Genomic DNA, 17,561 nt, shown 5'->3' with positions numbered 1-17,561 from the left:
TAATAATTACTTCTCTGGAGTCATAATACGTGAGCTGTCTTCCTGTTTAATGATTCTGAAGTGACAGACACACTCTCTGTATCAGTAAATACCAACAGAAATGAGACAGTTTAAGCTCTATTATAGAGCGCCAGTGTCACATACTGTATATAAGGACACACTGTTCTCTCTGAAAACATGAGTGTCGGATCTCTTTGTGTGTGAAGTGTTACAGTATTTGAAGGTCATTGCCTGATGAGAAGCGGAGACTTGCACAACAAACGCCTCCACACAGAATCACATGATGTGACCTCTAGACATGCTTCTGTGAGCCAGCCCTTCTTAACACCTTTCTAAATGCTAAATAGCATTGTTCATGCATCTTGGATTGCATCCCTTGTTTGTGTATGCAAATAAAAAGCTCTAAGCTCTAATTCCCCCCTCTAATGCTTTAAAAGGTCACTCTTGGTTTATGAGGGTAGTGTGAAGGCATAATCTGTGCATGCATGGACTCCAGTGGTTGTTATACCAATATCTGCCATGCATTTGACTGATTGCTTTATTTCTGCTTTTTATTTATTTTATTTTTTTTTTCGACTAATATATTCCAATTTCATTGAGCATCATTTTGCTAAAATAGATAGAGACAGAGTAAGTGTAGAACTGGTGGAATAATCACTGGTTGTATGTAAAGACCCCTAAATTTAACAAACCACACAATCTTTTAAGATGTTCGCTACGTGCAGTAGTTGCTTTAATAACTAGCATCAAACGATGTAGTGTAAAGCAGTGTATATTAATAGGCTGGATGATTTCACATAAGCAGTGGGAAGAATGCAAAATGAAAAATTACCATACAGCACTGGTCTGTTTTTGCATTTAAGTAAGTTTATGCTGAGACTTATTTCGGTCTGAATTCTTACATTTTCTTAGTGTAGTCTCTTTAGATATAAAAAAGATAAACTCTAGATATTTCTCACACATAACTAAGCTATAATTCAAATGGAAAATATTTTGATTCCATTAAAAATTAATAGCATGCCAAAGGGAAAGCTACTGTTTAAGTAAAATAAAGGAAAAAAGGCAGGAAGCAGCGGGTCTTTCTTCAATAGATCCAGACCTAATTGTGTCATAAGAAAATGTTTAATTGAAGTTCTTGGAAAGAACTGTGTTAAGCCAGTGCATTTCCACTTATGAAGAGTTAGCATTTAATTCATTTTTTTTCTAGGTTATTATTTTTCGCTGTGTTATTTTTGTCCCCCCTTTTTTTCCGTGTTAATTAATGTGTCTTGTCAGGCGCTGCAGCTCCGGTCAGCTTGGTGGATGAAGAATTTCAGCACCGACTCAAAGAACACATCACTGTCAATTAGAGACCTAGGCTCCCTGGGGCTGCCCGGAGCTGTCTGAAGAAAACACTGCCACTTCGACTTAAACACTGTTAACAGGCACTGAGTGACAACAAACTAAAAATATGAACTAAAAATATCCCGTGACAGATTGGCTTTTTTTTTTCTTTTTTTTTTCTCGTCTGACATTCTGGTCTTCTATTATTCATTAACTTGAACTGCAGGATAATCACAATTTACAGTGTAGCCAGGATGCGGTGATGAGGGCAACTTTATGTGATTATTCTCCCCGTGACCTTCTTCGGCAACATCTCAAGGCAGTTTTTCTCCCATAATTGATCTTTTCCAAGCATCAATCTTTCGTTTTTGACTTATTCAGCGTGAAAGAGCTGCGGGAGATTCTCTTACATGGGTATTACACCTGTGCGCATGTTAGAAATGATAGATGAGAGGGCGATTAAAGGGAATGATGCATAGAGGGTGAGATATGTACATATCTACTGCCTGCTAAGCTAAAGACTTAGAATTAATTGCCATTATTAATGAGTACTTATAATGTCTATTTATGGAAAAAACTTTTAATATACATTGAAATTTTTGCCACATTTTTCTCGTTGCACAACTCCGCAGTCATTTATTATTTAAGGAATAGTGTTTTTGTGATTGCTTCTAGTTTTTTGCAACCACTTTGGCCAACCCATTTATTATATTGCAGTGTATAGCAACACTGCTGTGTATACACTCATAACAGCAATCAAAAACGTGTCTGATTAAAGATATTTAACATCCTCTAACCAATTACAATATATTAGAGTAGACGTTTCAGTCTGGCTGTGCTATAAACAAATATAAAGGAACCCTTCTAATTTCCCCAGCTTTTGGTGTGAAGCAATTTAAAGTGCTCGCCTTTACACTTGGATATGTAAAAGACGCTTTCTCAGTCTTTGGCAACATATGAAGGAAAGTGTCGAGCAAACTGCTTGATTCTCTCTGTTATCTAGGGAACAATTATAGTGTAGATGAGTCAACCGGAAGATAAAAAAGTACCTCCTCATGACAGCATGAAGTCATCCAGTAAGGGACTGTACAAAAATGACTGGGGTGTGGTGGGGGCTCAGTTTTATTGTTTTGCTCTTTAAAAAACCCTCAGAGTTGTTCATATTTTCTTTGGCAAGCCCCTTCACTAACATATCAAAATGATAGTAATCTTTTCATGTAACTATTATCAATGTAACAAATTCTACAAGGCTGAAATAAGCTGTAAACACAGAAGAGCACAATATTCAGCAAAAATATAAATGATCTCGAATGACAATACCCACCACTTATTAAATAAAAGCCCTACTCTGTTTCTGTATGTTGCTGCATGTACAGCTGTGTAATCATGAGTACCCAGCGAAGGGACGGAACAGTGAAGTCCTAGAAATTAAGGAGCAATTATAAGGATGTCCTTCATGGTTGCACTGAATTAGTTTGATAAAGAGGCTAACATGTTGGCTCAGTGGTCCTTGTAACAAAACATTAGCTGCTTAAATTAAGCTGGAAATAAACAGCGACATCCCCCAAAGTTCCAGTGTGCTGAGGGACTTTTCTGTCGAGCCAGCAGGTAGTTAAAGGGACAGTATTAGTATGTTTTAGGGTATTTATAGCTATAAGTGCATAGAGGTGTCATGTTAAAGACACAGTTCACCCTGAAGGATGCGTGCATCTACTGCTAGCACACCTAGTACCACTCAGCTAGCAAACATTACAGTTCAGCCGAGGAAGATGCATTACAGTTTACATCTCACTCTGTCATGAGGGTGAGCCTCTCGTCCATGAGTAGATGCACACCTCCTTCTGCACGGTGATACGGCTGGCTGATGTAGTTCAGAAGAGAGAAAATAGATGCTACATGAAACTCACAGAAAGGTCTACATCTTTTTGAGTAACTGTGTCATGATTTCTGGAAAGAGACATTGCTGTTGACTTCTTCAGATGTATTTTTTGCCACTTTGAGCACCACAAGCCAAGTGCCATGTTGTTCCATTATATTAGAGAGAAGGCAGACAGCCAATTTCTCCAGCACTCAGCAACTCACACCAAAATAATTTAGATTGATAAATAGCTCTACAGGTAAGAGGAAAAATGTGTATTTTGATTTGGGGGTGAACTGTCTCTTTAGCACAACACCATTATGCAATTATTGCTGAAAATACTCAAACTCAGTAGTGTGATGGCCATTAGATCAAGCTGTGTTCAAAACAACCTTTTAACGTGTTCATTAATGAGCAGTCTCAGTTCATACAACAAATACACGTAGATGCAAATGGCCAGAAACAGCAGATTAGTATTGATTGTCATCATTCTTTGTTTTAACACTATTTAACCTTTGCTTGCTTAAACATGTTCAGAGTAGCTTTTCAGTTAACAAGGCATTGATTGGACAATCAGGTTGCCCAGCTTCCTTGCAATGTGCGCTGGCTTTGATGTCTGCGTTGACGGTAATCCAGCAGTAGCAGCCCGCTGCTTGGTCAGCGAGTCCCTCTTCCCTCCACCTGGGTGAGTCACAGCATCGGGGCAGGCAGCACCAGTATCTGGCCTGTCATCCAGCCAGCTAGAGCTGATTGACTGGATAATCACATCTTCTCATGCTGCCCTGTGCCACACTTCTCCACTGTTCCCTTGGGCCTGAAGTCAATGAGGCAGGGAGAGATCACTGTAGATCCATCACTGCAGATAGATCACCATCAGTGAGGGCACCAGAGAGGGCTGGATGCGGCAGACAGTGGACTAAAGGACCTTAATGTCTGGCCAGCAGCTGCCAGTTTTGACCATAGACTGCACTACAGGCGTAAACCCAGGCCCTACAGTAGTGAATGTGGTGCAGGAATGGGCTCCTTAATACGATTGACCTCTTTTCCCCTTTCCTTTCTTTCCTCCTTGGAGAGCAACAAGGACAGGATGATGGAAGGCAAAGATCAAGCATGCTTTCAAGTCCAACTCCATTCCATTATTTCATATCTCTCCTCCTTAATCCCTCGCCAGTCGTCTGGTTTCAATCCTGCCCCGGTGTTTAGTGCTTACAAAGCAGAACTGTGCCTCTGAGATTGAGTGTGTCCCAGTACTTTGGCACCCTCAGATTTGCATACACATTGCATCGGGGCTTTGAAGATTGCAGAAAAGGAGGAAATAAATAGCCACAAATGGGTGCAGGGGAATGAAGATGGCACCCATCTGAAATACTCCCCACAGTGGGCAAGGTATGCCGAGCCTGGGGATTTTAATACTGTCACAGTGGCACGTCCTCATTGGCCTGTTTGGTTATGTGTGCCCAGCAGGGGAACATCACAACTATACGGCAATTCAAAGAAGCTCTAAGACGGAGGCTGCATGAAAAAATAATGCTCTGCCCCAATTGGACCGATGTTGGAATATCTAAATGCAGCAGAGTATCTTAGGAGGGATTTTTTTTTTCTCTTTCTGCTCTCGAGATCACAGAGATTTGGTGCAGTCGCTCTGATTTATCTGTGATTCTAAATTTGATTATCTCTCCTTGAGGTTTTGGCACTGTGATTCTGTGTGACATCTCCGTTACTGCCCGCTAGCAGTGACACACTTTATGCAATATTAAAATGCTGGTTTCAGGAGTCAGTGAAGGAATGATTCAGAGATGTGATGTATTATTAGTTAACGGTCATTTGGTCTTATTATTGGATTTAGTGAGACATTTAATAGAAGGTGTGCAACCTATATAGTGTTACTGACAATATCAGCTACCTGCTCCTTTTCCTAAACACCCATTTACTTGTAAGGGTGCTGATAAAAATCACATTCTGTATTTCCTGTTTTTTGTATTACTAGATTTCCAGGGACAACAGCCTGTCGTTTTTGCTTTTAAAGGGTTGTTTTCACCATCAAGGACACTGCTTCCATTATGCAAGTCTTTATTCCCATATCACTATTTCATGTCATGTTGTGGACATGAGAGAAATCAAATACTGGGTCGCACTGTCGTAGGTAAACAAGATGGAGAGTGATGTTCCGTTGTTTAGTGCCGTGCTCCGTCGTAGGCTTTTGGTAGTTATATGCTGCCACCAAGTGGCATTACAGGAACAGAGAGATATCACAAGAAACAAGAGAGCAGTTATTATGAGAAGAGTAATTATCCCCCGTTTCTTCAGACACTATACATTTACAGCAAAACAGTGTGAATATTGTTGGTAATAATAATGTGACTGCCTGATTACTGCCTCCCTCCTCCTGGTTTGAGGGAAATAGTGTTCAGTGAGAATTCAGAAATTTGATGCCCTATCTAATGGTGCGATCAGTACAGCAAATGCAAGTCAGAATGATGTGTTTTTATGGACCATTAACTATGTTTACCTTTAATGTTTTCTGCCTCTGTCAAACTGCTTTACTCATCCACTCTGTCCTCCTTTCGATCTCTCTATCTCTCAGCCTGTCTGTAATGTATTGGTTTGTATGCATGCATGTGTGTTAACCATTGTTTGGACTGTCCCGCAGGCAAAGGTCCAGAAACTATTTTTGCGGGTCAGAATCTGAACGATAATGAGTGGCACACAGTGCGTGTGTTCAGGAGGGGCAAGAGTTTGAAACTGACCGTAGATGATCTGCTGCCTGTGGAAGGTACTTCTCATCCTCTGTTCATCTGACAGAATCCCATTTTTCTCCTATACACCTAATTATATGTAACATTTTGTTGGGCTCACAGATTCTAGGTAAGACATGTGCTCTAGTAGTGTATTATCTGGTACTACTCTGTGCTGTTGTTCATCTGGAGAGAGCCTTCATGCAGTTCTTTGTCTGAAAAGAGCACTGTTGATGCTCTCGTGTCCATTAAGGACCAAATGTTGCTGTTTGAAATTCACCAGGCATTGTTAAAAACATGTCCTCTAACTGAGCGATGTTGGATAAATGTCTTAAGATGGCTGCAAATTAAATAATAAGCAACAAAGTGCTGAATTTTGGGAGATCGTGGGAGAATTATAGCCATCCTAGTTACTGCTTATTTTACAATTATTTAGACAGACTTTCTTTGAGGCCTTGTTTCCTTAAGCAGTAAAAAAGAGTTATTTTTAGACCATTCTGTTTTCTACTTGTCTGAAAAGAACATTTTGCAGCACCTATTGTACAACCTGAAGAAAAGAAAGTTTTAATGACTAATTAAGAGTTCAGACAGAAAACCAAAACTTACAAAAAACAAAACTTTTGATTGCTCTATGATTACACAGCTTAAATGAATTCATTATTGCAAGCCACTTTAATTTCTTTTTATTTATTTATTTATTTCTAGATCTCTTCACATCATAGTGTTATTGTCATTTAGAGGCTGTGTAGACGAACCCTTAATTGCAAAGCATCGTCCCTTGAATTGTCATATACCCCCAATAACAGCCCCTCTCCCTCCCCCCCTCTGCTGATCAAAGGTCAAATGGCAGGTGACCACACCCAGCTGGAGTTCCATAACATTGAGACGGGCATTGTAACAGAGAAGCGCTTCATGTCAATGGTGCCGTCCAACTTCATCGGCCACCTCCAGAGCCTCTCCTTCAATGGCATGGCCTACATAGACCTCTGTAAAAATGGTGACATTGATTACTGTGAGCTCAATGCCATGATTGGCTTCAAGAACATCATTGCCGACCCCGTCACCTTCAAGTCACGCTCCAGCTATGTGACCCTCACTACTCTGCAGGCCTACTACTCCATGCACCTTTTCTTTCAGTTCAAAACCACCTCATCCGATGGCCTCATCCTGTTTAACAGCGGAGATGGGAATGACTTCATCGTGGTGGAGCTGGTCAAAGGGTAAGTGGTTGCAAAAGTTTGACCAACTGTTTCCCAATATTTTAACATTAGCTCCAGTCACATTCACTTTTGTTACATCTTCAAGTGCTTTAACTGGGCTTGTTAGACCTTAAAATGGTAAACTATAAGATATTTTGTTCTGTCTTAACTACATTTGACTACGTCTTTTGGGACATGAGTCATTGCTGTGGTTTTGCGCAGGCCTGCCATGAAATAACTTGTCAAACAATAATGTTGCCAGAACTCTGATATGCTTTTAGGGGAATTCGTAATTGAAGTTTGGCGTGGGTGGCTCTCTTGTTTTAGTTCAAATGAGGTAGCTGCTAACGCTGCAGTAACCACACATCTCATCGCTTTTTGTAGGACAGACCTACCTGCCACCAGGTGTGAGGACCAGCAACGCTTTAAACTGTGCTGAATATGTTTAGTATGAGTGCAGCAAGATTTGTTTATGTAAGAATCTCCATATGAATGGATTATGATTTTAACAATGCAGCTCTTAATACTATATGACAGTTTCCAAACAGAAAACAAGTCTTGACAGCTTATGCCATTACCATGGGAATTCAAATTCTTTTCTTATCACCTCTATGCCAGAATATTTACTGAAAGAGCTGTCGGCTATTACTGTTCTTTTTAATCTTCATGAAGGCACAACAAATACCCAACATAAAAGGGAATCAACTACACAAGGGCGCATTTCTTATTGCTGAAATGCGGCTATAGAATGACCTTCTTTTAAGTAATGCCTGAAGTTAAGGTATTATTCAATGTGCTAAACATTAAAGTCATACATTTTAATTAGAATGGGCATGCAAATCATAAATAGCCTGTAGACCAAAGAATTTAAGACCAATTTGTTCAGCACAGCCCACAACCTTTTGTTAACGCCGCAACCTGCCAATTATTTAGCTTCTTTTCAGACAGCTGCACTTTCTGATACTCTCATATCTGCACATTTGAAACCACAGGCAGGCACACAGCTACAGCAATGAACATACACTCTCTTGCTTCAGTTTCCAGAGGTTTATAACACTTTTCTAATTTGCTTCTTCTTGATTTTATGAATCTTGCTATAATCTGATGCATTTGATGACAAATATGTGGGTAAAATAAACTGGACCTGAATAAATATTTTCATATTTTTGGATCTTGGAAACATCAACAAAGCCTTGTCACAATGCCACGCTTTCATGTCCTTCCATTCTGTCCATGGTTGCATCCAATCATGTTTTTTTATCTGTTTCCAGTTACCTGCACTACGTGTCTGACCTGGGAAACGGAGCCCACTTGATCAAAGGCAACTCAAACAAACCTCTGAACGACAACCACTGGCACAATGTCATAATATCAAGGGACACCAACAACCTCCACACTGTCAAGATAGATACCAAGATCACCACGCAGACGACCACAGGAGCCAAAAACCTGGACCTGAAGGGTGTGTAGGCATAGTGAATTTATATGTATATGTAAATATATTTTTAGATTTCACTAAACTGGGGCAGCAGTGGCCTAGAGGTAAAACAAGCAGGTTTGTGACTGAATGGTTGCACCAGCAGGATAAAGCCTGCAGGGGTGGCAGGAAAAAGCAGTGCTTGGCCCTCACTCATTATCACCACTGTGGCACCCTTGAGCAAAAAACTCAGCCCCCATCTGTTCAGTAGCCAACAGTGATGGGGTGCGTGTAGGGAGTTCTTAGGAGAGACCATTTGTACTCAGCAGACAAACATTTAATAAAAGTTATTTTAAAGGTCCCATATTATGTTCATTTTATACTTCGTACTTGTAATGTGGGTTTCTACCAGAACATGTTCACACGTTTTAATGTTAAAGAAGAAAAGAAACATTTCCTCGTACTCTCTACCTGAATACAGCTGTATTGTCTCTGCACTGCCATTGTGGCTGTAAAATAACTAACAGCACTGTATCAGTTTCTCCCTGTATATAGTATAGTTGTGACATCACAACTTCAGGAAATACTTGACAGCTCACTTAAAGGCAAAAGATTCTTAATCTTCTTCTTAATCTTTTCTCTGTGGACTAAATGTTATGGTACATTCACAGTCTTTATATAACACATATACCTGCTTTATAATTTAAAGACAGGGGAATCTGACTTTTTACCATTTAGGGCCTTTAAGGAGTCATTGGGTAATAAGATAAAACTCTTTTCCCACTGGAAAGATAATTGGCACAAGTAATGTGCTACATTGCAGAATGTTGTAATTTCTGTTATCAAAAATTGCTAATGAGACACTACAAAGTGGATGACAAATTACTGGATTGAATGTAAAAATAAAACAATATTGAAATTGTATTATATAAAAAATGTAATTTGATGCAATAAGAAATTGATAATTAACCTACTGCACGCTCACCTTGATAAAATACTTTATTAGACGACTCTCATCATTAATTAGAGATAACACAAAGAGTCTGATATTCAGTGAGGAAAAGTCACTATGATCCCACTTACAATGATGTGCTTTTAATCTTTAAAAATGCTCATTACTTGATATGGTAAGCTTGGTACCATGCTTTCTTTCCACTAGGGGTCAGTATTGTTATATTTCTGCACAGGTAACCTTTACATTGGTGGCGTGGCTAAAGAAATGTACAAGGAGCTGCCCAAACTGGTGCATGCCAAGGAGGGCTTTCAAGGTTGTCTGGCATCAGTGGATCTGAACGGGCGGCTCCCAGACTTGATGTCAGATGCCCTGGACTGTGTGGGGCAGATAGAGAGAGGATGTGAAGGTGAGTTATCTCTCAGACTGCTGGGGGAAATCCTGTTGGCAATATGTTGCTTTCAGACTTTTCTTTGTCTGTGGAGTTTAGAACACGTTCTACCTGAAGCTCAGGTGTAATGGTTTGAATATTGATAGATGCCTAACAAGAGAGATGTTCCATTTAAATGCAAATTCACTGATAAACTCTCCTAATTACTTTGGTTTCCCTCAGTATCACAGAACTTTCCCAAAGGGTCATTGCGACACTATGCAGTGCCCGATTGCTGCTGAGTTCTCCCATCCTCATACTTGTCCAACAAGGACTCACACACACACACACACACACACACACACTCTGAAGCACACCCACACTGCCAACCTGTGGCACATAATTTAACATCCATAAAGTGTGTTAGTATTCTGTTAGAATGCATCAAGCTCTGACACTCCTCCACAGGCAATCATTTCTGTTTCACTTAGCCATAATCTGATTATTCTCTCTGCCATATTTGTACTGCCAGTGTTATTTCCCATTTTATCCCCATTCTGTTTTGCTCTATGCATGCTTGCTGGATCTGAGAGTTTGCCAGAAGCAATCCTTTTGAATTATGTATGAAGCCTTTGTTGCATGCATGAATATCATTTGCCCAGTCTAATGTGTGCACCACATCCAGAGACAATATTTGATTTATTTTTCAACTTCACTCACTTAGTTTAATTTCACAATTCATCCACTCTTTTTCTATTGAGTACGCAACTTCTGATCTTTTCATGTTCCCGACATTACAAATGTAATCGAATTCAGCGCCCTGTGTGGGTCTGTCAAACTTGCGGTTTTCGTTTTGTGCCACACAATATCAGTGGTAGCTCTCAGTGGAAAATGGCTTATATGATAACACATTTATTGAATTGTACGAAAGGAGTCAGAAGGCAGCATACATTTTGTAGATAGTATTTGACTACAGCAGGGAAGATACATTAGATAAAAATGTAGTTTTCTTTTACTGAACACAATGGACAGATCATATCTACTTCCCATAGTAATGACCTAACAGTTGCATGTTTTTTCTTCATACTGCTGATGCCATTTTGAGAGTAGTTGCTATCACAGCTCGGCTTAATCCAGCCTCCATTACACAATACAATTTTTCCTCTCTGGCTCTTTCTGAGGACAGACATCGGCCTCATTACTCGCTCTGTCTCTCCTGCTTTAACAGTCTGTGTTTCTGTTACTCCATCTCTGACGTCTTGATGCTTTACTAACAGCTGGTATACTTTGCCTTTCCTTTCCTATTATTTTGCTGACAAAAGTTGCATTGATGAAAGCTGACTTGCAAGGTAGATAGCTTTGTCTGTTTGATACAGAGTCTGATATCCCCTCCCCCCTTTGCATCAATTCCTCTGCCCTCCCCACTTCTCCACAGTCTCTACCTCCACACTTTCTACTCCCTGAACAAGATGACTGCCTAATTTGAATTCACCCACCTGCCATATGGAATGGGCTTCAGTCCCATAGGAATACAAGTATCATTACCATCTTGTATCAAAGTCTATGGGGCTCACATTTTGATTTGCACTCACATGTTGTATCCTTTTTTTTTTTTTTTTTTTTTTTTTTTTTGTCGGACATAACTTTGGTTTTATGCCACGGTCATGTTTTTTTATTTCTTTATTTTCAAGGGTTTTTTTAGAGCTACTTTTGCATGTCTTATATTAGTGTTAATAACAGTGCTTTCTCCTGCATGGATTTCCTATTTTAAAAAATTAAGGTTTTTACTCAACCTCCAATAGTTTCATGTTTTACATTAAATTAATTGTTAATTAATTGATGTCATAAGTCCCGTGTTTACCAACGCCATATTCCTGTTATAGTCTCTGGCACTCTATTACCACTCTGTAAGTAAAAATTAAATCAAGCTGCAGAGTTCAGCCCTTTAAAATTAAACAGCTGAAAGTGTGCTGCAAAACAAATGGCACCAGTGCCCAGTAATTAAAGTCAATTCAGACACAATTTGATAAATAAATAGCAATATAACCACATTATAGTATTGAGTTTGTAATAAACCTTAAGTAATTAAATTATTTTCCACTTCATGCCTTACATATAAATCAGATGACATTAGACAAACAAGCAGCGTCTCCTCTCAAAAAACAGTGTGATTCTTTGTCTTGATTAACTGAAATTCTTAAGTCTGATATTAATAAGTATGCCATAACACATCTGTTGTCTCGTTGTTTACTTAATTGACTAACAAGCCAAGCCAAGTCACATCAGACTCCATTACATTTGTGACACAGTAGGCACATTATTAAATGAAAGATTTTGTCAGCAGTGGAATCACCAGTCGATCACGTAGTTAGATGAAATCTAAATCGACTTATATTCAAATGTATTTCAGAGTCATTTCTCATTGTGAATTAAAGTGTTGTTGTTTTTTCTTGTGTCAAAAGGGAGACTGTGTGAAGCATTTTACTTTTTGCATTTTTCAGCCTTGAGTGGGCTAAAGCAAATGCTTAAACTATTAAGCAGTTACCATAGTTACTCCAAGGCTGAGCAGCAACTACACTGGCTACACTTAATGCTGCTTCCACATGGATTCAGGCAGATGGTGGATGGCGAACCGGACATCATTTAGTCGATGAGAGCAGGATGGTGAAATTAGGTGAAGCCAGTAGAGAACACTGGCAGTGGTAGCTGTAGACTACACTGCCAAAGTGAAAATATTTTAACTTTTTGCCTCTTTCTTAACGATGGATGTTATGTAGCTCTTTCACACAAGGAGAACTTGAAGCTGCATTTTCTAGCTACATGCACGACTAGAACAAGTGCATAAATAAACAACACTAGATAACTGTACTTAATATATTTTATTCCATTCTTTGTACACAATACAACACCACCATGAATAAATATTGTCATGTGTGTTTTGTTTGGCCGTCCTGCCAGTCCTTCTGACTGACTCTTTGTTTTTCCCGTGCCGTCCAGAAGGTTTTGTCCGTCTGCCGTCTGTCTGAGTCCATGTGTATGCTGCTTTTTTAGAGAAGAGAAAATATAAGGATGACATTGTAATGCGCAGTCTGTCACTTGTCAACTTCACAAGAGTAAATAAAAACACATTGGAATAGAAAGATAGATGTGTTCCAGTGGGTTAATTATGGCTATAAAGTGGAGTGCTGCACGCAAGCAGTAGTACAGTATGTGTCACTATTCAGATTATATCTTTATGTGTCATAGATGTAGTTCAAATATCCAGATGAAAAATAACTGACAAATAAAAGTGGCCACAATCGTAGAGTAAATAGTATAAAACCAAAGTAATTCCATAATTAAAATATTTCACAAACTTAGATATAGCATAAGAGCAATGTTCATCCATACTAACCCGCTCCATTCCACTAACATTTCTCCATAACTGAACTAACTCAGCATCACTGTCACACAAACAGATGATAGAGTCTGTGCAGCTGTGCACTCACTGCACTCTGGCTCAGACTGACAAAACGACTGACTGACTGATGCGCCGATGAAATGATGGAAATAATAGATGCACAAGCAGGATGATTAAACACTTTGACTGTAAAAAGCACGATTACATCGCTGTTTAAAAGCACATGGATAACTCTACTGCTTATGAACTGAGTATCATTGTCCTCTGACCCCGTTCACAGCTGGTAATAAGATGCATTCTCTGATTACACTAACCATCTGCACAGGTGGTCAGGGACGCCTGACAGTTGGAAGAAGGAAAGGTGAACTGGATAACAGTGTGCACTGTAGACTGTAGACACAGCTTTATAAGATCTAGACACAGCTTAAATACACGCTACTCTACAAAAGACAGATGAACCGTCTCATAAATATTCTGTACTCTGCTACTCTAAGTATATAATGTAAAATAAAATATGGTAATCGCTAATGACAGTTTAATCCAAGGGCTGAAGACATTTAAATACCTTAAATGTTAAAATGTTTTTGTATGTGTGTGAGGTCTTTATTGTGTCTTCTAACTGAATATATTGAGGGGTTTGGGCAGGCATTTGTCTACAAATTTGAAGCATTTTTTTATGGAAAGAACACAAAATATGTCTAAATATACAGTTGTTAGTGTTGGTAGCATATGTTGTTTGTTCTGTGTGCTTCCATTTGCAGAAGCCTATTGTCTGTATGTTCTGCGTGACATTTAATTCAACTGCAGACTCAATCTGCAGACTGTGCTGCTGGTTATTATAAAATTCAGCTCATCAAGTTACCATTTGTCTCCATATTCAGGCCCCAGCACGACGTGCCAAGAGGACTCGTGTGCCAACCAGGGTGTGTGTCTTCAGCAGTGGGAGGGCTTCAGCTGTGACTGCAGCATGACGACATTTGGGGGACCGCTGTGTAATGATGGTAGGATTCCTCTTCTTGGTTCTTTACTCTCAAAGCCTAAACAGGTTTTGTTTATTTTTTATTCATTTGACAATTACAGGGTAAACATGTCTGTTGGTATACTCTGTGCAGGCCCATCCATAATATGAAATAATGGGTATTTTCATTTAATTAAAATCAAATCAAATATCACAAAATAACATACCTCATACACATCTCAGATCTTAAGATGCATAATTCATTCCATCTTCTAATTAAACTCGTCCAGGAAAATCTTGGTGTCAGACATTCAAAGGTGGGTGTTATCATCAACAGCAGGGCCATTTTTATCCTATGCTTTCACACAGCGCTTGTGTTCCAGCTCATTATTGTTTCCTGTCTGTGCTCTATATTTGTGTCCTCACGAAGCACGACGTTTGCCAGAAATATGACACATTTGCTTTGTAAACTTTCCAATTGAACTAAGTAGAGGCCCAAACTGTGCCGCGTGCTGTAACTTGGTCAATTAGAATGAGTCTTGACACAACTTGTTTTTCAATAGCTCTGCTTTGAATGTATATTGTCTTCACTGAGGGTGTCGAGAGCTGCTGGGAATCTGTAGGGCAGAAACTTCCACATTTGTGACATCTGGCTGACAGTTCAGTGAAAGCTCATTAAAGTTTGAGAGATGTACCACTAGAGGGAGCAACAAACATTGTGTTCTGCTAAATAAAACATCAACAACAAGTCAATCAAGTAAACAAAATAAATGACAGTAACCACAAATGTGCTCATTATTTATTATAGTTTAAGCAGAAGATTTAAGCTTACTTTGAGCCACATGATGCAATTTAAAAGTTCTGTGGTATTAATCTCCCTTAAAGACAGTTAAGTAGGCGTTTTGTTTAAAGGACTCTGAGCTCATTAATGTTTAGTTTTTGAGAGAACTAGGGTAATGTCTGCTCCTCCTTTAGAAAATGGGCTACTTCCTTATGCAAAACATGCACAGGGGATTTTGTTTGGTCATTATTTTCTTCTGCAGCAGTTCACACAGTAAGGGGTGAATGGGCAAAGTGCTGAACTGCATTAAGGAGGAAAGAACAGAGCGGGCACTCTGGAGATGACACAAAAGCAGAGGAGAGAGCACCATAAATGTTAATGCATTCTGTGTCACTTCTACCAGCTTGATAAGACCCCATCTTTTGTTATCAGCAGAAAGTGTTAATAGATTCCCGTGCAGCCTTACGCGCCGGACATATCTGCTGCCCATGATAACACTAAAAGGATTCTTCTGTCCATGAGATGTGAGCTTGAGTGTAGCTCGTCCTGATCCCAGCCCTGCTCTGCTCGTTTTACTCTCCCTTTCATTCCTCAGACCATGTTTGGATCAACAGAGGAGTAGGGCTGTGCTGGAGGTGTTGAGGGATATTTTTGATGGCGAACTCCTCGTGAACCTGCCTTGTGCATTAAAGGGAGAAGAAATGCAGTTTGGAACTTTCTTTTTTTTATATATCGTTCTTCCTGTCATACATATTCATCCTGAGCAGGCCCATACAGCTCATTTTCAGCGCTGGGAGTAGAGTGGCTCATAGGACATGTACGCATATATTATATCTGAGCAAAAGTGCTCTACCTGCCGACTCTGGTTACTGTAGCTGGTCTCATTATTACTACTGACCTGACAAGACAATAGGACGGATCAATGTGCAGGCCCAAGGGATGCAATATGTTACCATAAAAAAAAACATACTTTCCAAGAAATCTCTTTCACTACGGATGAACTAGTCCTCAGAATAGTGATGCAAGGCATCCTCACTCTGCCAAGGAAATTCTATGAGTGGGAAAAATGAAGCTGGAGATGGTGGGGTTTTATCTATGTTGATGGATTGTCATGGGGATAGAGGAGAAGGGGGAGCGGCAAAGAAACGAGAGAAGCGTCTCTGAGGAAAATATCACTTTTTACCAGCTATATTTGCATAAGCTGAAATGCAGGCAATTTACAACAGAGCAATGGGTCTCCGAGAAAGCAACTTACATGGGGAGCTCACTGCATTTCCACATATTTCTCTAGAGGGTAGTCTGCCTTCTGACAAGGAGAAAAACTCCATTTCTCAGCCCCTGGCCCCATAACATTCACAGCCGGGATGCATTGTACAGCCGTCAGTCACAAATCATAAGGGAACTAATATTATGCCTGATAGTACAATACCATCTCATCGTTCAGCTCATGTAAATTCAAAATTTAAATCATTTTAAACGGAATAATGTGTTGATACCCGTGCCCAGTTGTGCTGTAAATTTACTGTCAACCTCAGTTTACTGCAGTGCACTCAATCTCAACAACAAAAGAAAAAACAGCATGCGACAGTGACTTGCAATCAAATTAATGTAATTAACAGTTATTGTAGGAGGAAACAAGGCTTGGGCAGTATCCATTTTGTCTTATCTTCCTCACATTTTACCGCAGTATATAATATATGATGGTGTTTGTATAAAAGAAACAAACCAAAAACAAAAAAAAAGTAATTGTAGCACATGTCACTGTCTAGCCTACAGTGCTCCATTCTAATATGCAGTTAGCCTACTTGGACAAGTCTTGCTGGGCATAAATGATTATGACCCATGGAATAATAAGTAGACAGAAAAGAAGCATCCTTCTTGCTGGAAGACCTGATGACACGTGTTGCTGCAGCAGATACGGTAACATCATTGGGCTAAACAGTCTGATCTTGTTGAATAAAATGATGTGGCAAATAAACTGATTTTGTAGCAATACTCCCAAATAGGGGCAGGTGTTTTTTCTTTTTTCTTTTTTTTAACTAGTCGCATAACATTATCCCCGCCACTCGCAGTCTCCATCTTTCTGAGCTCAGTCCCACCAGTAGAGCCTGACCTCTGGTGGTGTGCACGGTGCACTACATTACATCACCTCAATACAGCATCTCCATATCAGTTTATTAGAAAGAGGAGCATCTGTATTTTTGAAGGTACTGAAAATCAAACCTTCAGGATTTCTAAATACCCTGCTATACCGTAACACCTTGAAACCGTCCAAGCCTAAAGGAAGCACTGATCTGTTTTAAGAATGAAAACAATCAAAAGCCACTCTCGGGCCTTTCCTTGAAAAATACATCATATTTTGTAAAATGTTCAGCTAAGCTGAGATGATAGGTTTTGACTAAAACGGTGTTAATAAGTACTTTTGGCAATCTGAAAGTACTCTTTTCCTCCGAGGTTTGTCACAGAGAGAAATGGGGCATCAGAGATTTGGCATCATTTTTAAACAAGTGAATTAAAGAGAAGCGTTGTTTTAAATTACTGCATTGCAAGCTATGGCCTAACATGCAT

The 17,561-nt window shown here is 39.5% G+C and overlaps 1 protein-coding gene across 1 annotated transcript in view; it reads left to right on the top strand.

Annotated features, from left to right (window-relative positions):
- LOC126406699 (neurexin-1a-like) overlaps positions 1-17,561 on the top strand; it is a 285,366-nt gene that overhangs the window by 133,027 nt on the left and 134,778 nt on the right. The window contains 5 exon segments of the mRNA XM_050071161.1: positions 5,832-5,954; positions 6,755-7,136; positions 8,387-8,577; positions 9,720-9,893; positions 14,136-14,255. Of these exon segments, the coding sequence (XP_049927118.1) occupies positions 5,832-5,954; positions 6,755-7,136; positions 8,387-8,577; positions 9,720-9,893; positions 14,136-14,255 (990 nt within the window).

Source organism: Epinephelus moara, chromosome 19 (genome assembly GCF_006386435.1).
Source record: "Epinephelus moara isolate mb chromosome 19, YSFRI_EMoa_1.0, whole genome shotgun sequence".
Taxonomy (NCBI): domain Eukaryota; kingdom Metazoa; phylum Chordata; class Actinopteri; order Perciformes; family Serranidae; genus Epinephelus; species Epinephelus moara.
This window is presented reverse-complemented; position numbering and strand designations above follow the sequence as displayed.